This window comes from Limulus polyphemus, unplaced genomic scaffold, assembly GCF_000517525.1.
Source record: "Limulus polyphemus unplaced genomic scaffold, Limulus_polyphemus-2.1.2 Scaffold2795, whole genome shotgun sequence".
Classification (NCBI taxonomy): domain Eukaryota; kingdom Metazoa; phylum Arthropoda; class Merostomata; order Xiphosura; family Limulidae; genus Limulus; species Limulus polyphemus.
In genome coordinates, this window is record NW_013668405.1 from 35,150 (window position 1) to 41,876 (window position 6,727).

The window sequence follows — 6,727 nt, forward strand, 5'->3', positions numbered from 1 at the left end:
TAACACAGTCTTGTATATCCAACACAAATATTTCACTCAAACTAGATACTTCAATGAATGACTGGCATGCACTCTATCAACAGAAAATTGACTAACTTTCTGGTTAACTTACAGAAACCCGCTATTAACAACTGCTCAGCATCCACACACTGAGTATTTCACTCTGAGATTCTACTAACTATTTTATAACTGATGTCTCATTTTTAGATATTTATATAAGTTACTAGATTTTTGTGACTTCATCTAAGGTGTTCTTGGAATTAAGTTGATCGTAACGTGATGCGCACTCTAGCTAACATCTAAATTAAAACAATAAAGTATAGCTTACAATACAGTTTTTAATTTCTCAGTTTTTACTTACTGGTAAGAGATTAATGACAACATTTCTTCAGGCCAATTTCAATATTTCTCATAGAATGCTTAGGGTCAGAATTATTGCTAATATCCTTCGTTGTAAAAACAGATTAAAATATTAACTAGCATCTATTTCTTAATTTTGAACAAATGCATTGTGTCCGTGAAGTTGAAGAAGCTTTATAAATGACAGAATCTACTTAATTTGTTGAAATACAATGCCAAAGACATCTACTAAAAATGAAATAATTGAATATTAGAAATATGCTTCTAGTGAAAAGTTAAAAGTAATTTAGAGTCATCATTGTTTTTAACATGTTTCAAACAAAAATATAATACTAGATTAACTGAAGCGATTTAATTATGAAACCCATCTTGCGAAATATATATGTGGTTAATTTCCTGCTCAATAAACTAATACAGCCGTATATGTTAATCTTTGATTCCACATCGTATTCAGATTTAGAGTAAAGACACAATCGTAAAATTTCTTGTATGAGTCATCAACTTCAGGTTTGAAAAAAAAAGGATGAAAATGTTACTTATTTACTCCAAAAAGGCACTGCTTTGGAACTTTTCTATGCATAAAAAATTAAATATAAAATAAACATTTATTCGTGAATATATATTTACCAAAGTACGTCAGAACTTCCGTCGACGTCATCCAGGCTAATATTGTGTTTATTACAAAACCTAGGGACAATAAGGTATCTTCATTGTTTAGAGTTATAGCAGCCATTCGTTGAAGTAGTTTGACACTTTAGAAAACTGTACTCTAGGCTTATATAAAATAAGTTAAAATCTTTGTTCACGGGCTGAAAGATGGCTCAACAACCCACAAGCAGTGCGTTGAGAGCCCTTGCCCTGGAGTTTAAAAGTCTGCAAGAAGAACCCGTTGAAGGTTTTAGGGTGAAACTTATAAATGATGAAAACTTATTTGAATGGGAAGTGGCAATTTTCGGACCTCCTACTACTCTTTACGAAGGCGGTTATTTCAAGGTAATACGATTCCAAAGAAAGATTTAAACTTTAACAGTACTGTCAGTAGCGTAGCTTGAATAAGCCTAATCCAAGTGTAGTCGTATAATATTATTATTATTATTAATATTAATATCTAACTTGCAACAGTAAGTTTCAGTTTCACTAGTGTAATTACACAATACTGTAATTAACTTAAGTTATGCCATTTATGGTCATAAACTTAAGTTAGCATTCGCAGTGTTTTAGAAACTTTTATGGGAGATATTAAATATTACTACTACTAGTACTTTAGCTTAGTTACCTTAGTATAACAAGTAATTATAACTAGTACTAGTAGCAGTAATAGGTAATATAGCTTATAACTATCACTCACTGTTACTAATAGTATTAGCACTACTAGCAGTAGTATTGTAGTAGTTTAATGCCACTATTAAAGTACTGTAACAGTATATAATAATATACTGTTAATATTAGTTATAGTATAACACTCATTTTATTAACAGTATAACTATAACTTATAAGTAGTAAGACTAAATTATTTTCATATTAAAAAATAAACCCACTTTACCTAGTCTCATATTTTTCAATTTATTTGTAAGCTAATGTCGGCAATTATTATGATTTGACATGTGTTCTCCACTCTTTTCATATGGCAAGGAGGGCAACAGAGCAGGGAGCTGGCTGTGTGTTGACTAATATAAGCTCCCCTTCTGTGTCTTAAATGTCTTTAAAGGTAGCCTTTAAATGCATTTACACCACTCACAGAAACTGCTTCGTTCAGAAGATTGTTCCATTTAGCCACTACTTGTTGAGAGAAAAAGATCTTCCTTGGAGCTCTATATGTACATTTTATTTTTGTACTGATGACCTCTAGTTATAGAATTATTAACTATAAAGAAATCTGCAGCATTTAATCCTTCAAGGCCTTTAAACATTTTAAATATCTTAATTAAGTCATTCCTTAAACAACAAGTTTCAAGTGTAGTGAGGCATAATTTCTGTAACCTCTTTTCACAAGAAAAATTATGATAACGTGTTACCATCTTGGAAAATCTCCTCTGAACTTGTTCATGTAGATCTACATCTTTTTGAAAATATGAATGCCATTCTTGAATACAATATTCTAGGTGAGGTTTGATAAGTGATTTGTACAACTTAAGCATCACATTACATTCCTTATTTTGAATGGTGCTGTTATGTATCTGCTTGTTTGTTTGTTTCTGGTAGAAATTGTTTCCGAGGATCTTCAGCGATACAAGTCATTTCTTGATTAAACCAGTTTATTCTTCCTTGACAGTCCATTGGCATTTCTATGAGATTCAACAGATGCAGCAACACTTACAGGAATTTGGCCTTTGTTGTTCCCAAACATCATTTTATCAAAGTTAACTACATATTTCCTCGGTAGTAAGTAGTCCAACCCTAATATGCATGGGTCTTCAATGTCAGCCAAGTATACTTTGTGTCTGTCCTTTATGCCTATGAGTTCAATAGTTACCCACACTGGTCCCCACAACCTAGCATAATGTCCTGTCACACCACAGAGCTTCTGTATGGCTTCTGGTACTCCTTAGTGATCCAGCACCTTGATACTCACAAGGGTTTGCTGAGATGCAGAATCTATGACAAAGTTGCACTTTTGGCCATCCAGCTTTCCTGTCACGTAGACACTATGTGTGCTTGCCATTTTACACCTAGAGGCTGGGACTTTCACAGTGGGGGGTTGGTGGGCATCCCTCAACACCAACCACTACTGGTTTCCCAAAGCTGACTTATTGGTAGTATTCTTCTTACACTGGCTCCTCATACATCCTTGCTTTCCACAGTTCCAACAACCTTTCTGGGTAGCAGCCTTTCTTGCCGTGGCATCTTTCCTGTGTTGAAGTTGCCGGCATTGAGCTCTCTTGTTACAGTGCCAGCAAAGTCCCTCAAACTTCTCTGAGAGCTACCCTTTTCTGGCCTTGAATCCTGATGACTGTACTAACCTTGGTACCTCTGTGCTGGACTTAATGTAGGAATCGAATTCAAGAGTTCTGGCCATTGCATCCTGTATAGTAGAGGGGTGTGCTTACTTCACTTGTATCTTCAGTTGTGGACTGTCCAAGGCATCTACAAATTGATCTCTCAGCAACAGCTTGAGGACATTGGGTGGTGCAGTTGGGTAGGCCTTGTGCGCCATACTTTCCAAATCTTGTGCCAGCTCTTGCAGGCTCTCCCCTTTAGCACGGACTCTCATCCTAAGCATAGCCCTGTAGACTTCGGAATGATTTTGAGTTCCATACTTGATTTTTTGAGCAGCTACCAGTGCTCTGTAGCTGTGCCTGTTGTCTGCTGACAACTGTCCAAGTATTTCCAGTGGTTGTCCCTTCAGACTCGTTGCCAGGTATACTGCTTTCTGCTCTTCTGTCCATCCATTCATTTCTGCCAGGAGCTCAAATTGTACTCTGTATGCTTCCCATCGAATTCCTGTGGCTTCCTTCGTTCTAGGTCACCCCTATTGCTGACACTCGTGTCTGGAATGTGACTTCTGGCAGGACTAAAGATGTCTGCATTAGGGTTTAGCTGCAGGGTCTGGAAGGGGCTTCCTGTTGTCTGGGGCTGATTAGGTCCATGGCTAATATATCCTCCTTGTGTAAAAGACAGTATATCATCCTTAAATGTATTTAATTCACTTTGAAATTTAGTAATCTTTTCCATTTGTACTTCATACTGATGTTGTACTCTCTCTCCTTGTTCTTCTTGCCACTGTTGCTGACTTTCCTGTAGTTGTTGGAGACTTTCTTCCTGTTTCTTTTCTCATTGTTCTTGTTTCCTTTCTTGTTCCAGTTGCCACTGGTGCTGGTTTTCTTGTTACTGCTGTAGTCTCTCTTGTTTATTTCTTTTCTTCTCCAACCACTGCTGTTGCCTCTCTTCTTGATTATTTTCTTTCTCCTCCAACCACTGCTGGTAGCCTCTCTTCATGTTTCTTTCTACTCCAACCACTGCTGTAGTCTCTCTTCTTGTTTATTTTGTCGTTCTTCATGTTTCTTTTCTTTTTCCTCCAACAACTGCTGTAATCTCTGTTCTTGTATTGCTGCTATCAAATTTGCTAAGTTGTAGTTTGATTTGCCACTTCTCTTTTCTGTCTTTTTCCATCCCTCTTCTGACACCAGTTTGTTACGTATCTGCTTGTTTGTTTGTTTCTGGTAGAAATTCTCTCTGAGGATCTTCAGAGATACAAGTCCTTTCTTGTTTAAACCAGTTTCTTCTTCCTCGACACCAACTTTTAGTACACAGAAGTTCCACAATCAGTACATTTCTTGTCACTTTAAACTGAACAACTTTTATAATACACTCTATAAATCACAGCGATTCACAATCTTGATAACTTCGCTCTCGATGAGTGCAAAACACACACTTTACAGCTCACTAGCTCGAAATTAACAGAATCGTAAATTACAGGGCACTTGAAGTAACTACTGCTCTCTCTTCATTCATTTATCTATGCACTGGCTTTCACTGCCAGGCTTATATACTAACAAAGAGGCGTCTCCAAAATTTGCGGAGTTCCCCGATAATTCGAGAAATTCAGTCACGCATGCGCCAGCAGTGTCATGTGACTTACAGTACTTTTAGTCCTACCTAAAATCTGATTTGCAGCTTTAGCACATTGTTTGCTAACATCAAGAGATGAGTGAATAATCACTCCTTGGTCTTTTTCTTTATTAACTGATTCAATTAGATTGTTGCTGAGGAAATAGTTATATTGTTTATTGTTGAAACCCAAATGTAAACACACACTTCTTGGGACTAAAAAGCATTTTTGAGGAGTATTCTTGTAGACAAACTGCATCAATTACAATTGCTATTCTACGTTAGACTTTGGTATCATCTGCAAATTTTGAGTCTACTACAGACATTCCCATCAATGTCATTAATATAAATAATAAGTAAGATGGGGCCAAGCACATACCCTTCAAGTACCTCACTTTTAACAGAAACCCACTCGGATGCTGTGTCATTTATAATAACTCTGTTGAAAATTATGTAACCATTCTTAGATCCAATTTAACACTTGTAAAGATATTCCATTTACATAAAGCTTCTTAAGTAATCTGGCATGAAAACCTTATCAAAAGCTTTACTAAAGTCAAGATAAATTATATCAACTAGGTAACCTTCATCAGTGTATTTAGTCACTTCCTCTAAATAAGTACATTGGTTAAACATGATCTTCTTCTGCTAAAACCATGTTTTGTGTGTGTGTCTGATGAGATTAAAGGTTTTTAAATGTAAGATAGTAGCATCCTTGATAATAGATTCAAAAGTCTTACTTATTTGACTTGTCAAGCTAAAGGGTCTGTAATTTGAATGTAGTTTTCTTGAGTCCTTCTTGAACAAGGGTGAAACATTAGCATTTTTCTAATCCAGTATGACTTCAAAGGATAACTAATTTCATATGTCTCTTCATTAAGAACTGAAAAGCATAGCTTATCAGTACCAGGTGCTTTACCAGGTTTCAATTTACAGAGCTAATTTTGGACAACCTCTGGCAATAGATCAACATTTTTCAACTCTTGCTCCATTGAATCAGTAAAATTACGTAGAGTAAAGACGGAGCTAAAGTATTCATTTAAAATATTAGCTATTTTAGTGTCACCTGTGATCACATGACCATTGTCATTGATGATTGGCCCCCACCCATTCTTTGGCTTTAGATTTAGAGATAACATATCTTTAAAGAGACTTGGGGTTCCCTTATGTTTTCAGCCAGTTTTCTATCAAATTGTTTCTTTGTCCTTCGTAGCTCCTTTGTGGGCTGATTTAGTTGGCATTTGTACTTCAACTAATCTAGATGCTCCTTGGATTCACTGTACCTCTTCTAAAGATGATACTTCTTCCGTCTGGTAATCTCAGCCCATGATGATTTGCTTCTCCTATGTTTAGCAATTTTGAGGAGCACATACTTGGAAATAGCTTTATCCATAATCTATATATATATATATATATAAAAGAGGAAGAACCGTTTGGTTTCCTATAGCGAACAAAATAAACAAATAAACAAAGTTTATTACAAAAATATGGCGCAATAATCATTAATTGTCAATTTCGTCATTAAATACCACACCAAATACAAAATAAATAGCACCATTAAATTTCTTGTAAAAAACTGCTTATTATGAAGTTATTTTAAAATTTGTAAGTTGCAATAATTTGCAATTCACAAAGTTACTAAATGACTTATGAAACCACTTAGCACTATTTAAAGAAAACTGTTTTTGCAAATACTGAATTGACAGCAAGGTGATCTGAGTGTCTCCCGCCATAACGCTTTCTATGTGCAAAACGTGCTTATGTTTGTATGTTTATTACAAAAAATTTTAGTGATACAGGTAATTATGCCACCCAAAAA

General features: G+C 35.5%; 1 protein-coding gene across 1 annotated transcript in view; it reads left to right on the forward strand.

Annotated features, from left to right (window-relative positions):
- Positions 1-1,050: 1,050 nt before the first annotated feature.
- Positions 1,051-6,727, forward strand: part of LOC106467918 (ubiquitin-conjugating enzyme E2 R2-like) — a 34,924-nt gene continuing 29,247 nt past the window's right edge. The window contains exon 1 of the mRNA XM_013928303.2: positions 1,051-1,353. Within this exon, the coding sequence (XP_013783757.1) occupies positions 1,177-1,353 (177 nt within the window). The 5' untranslated portion in view covers positions 1,051-1,176. The remainder of the gene's footprint in view (positions 1,354-6,727) is intronic.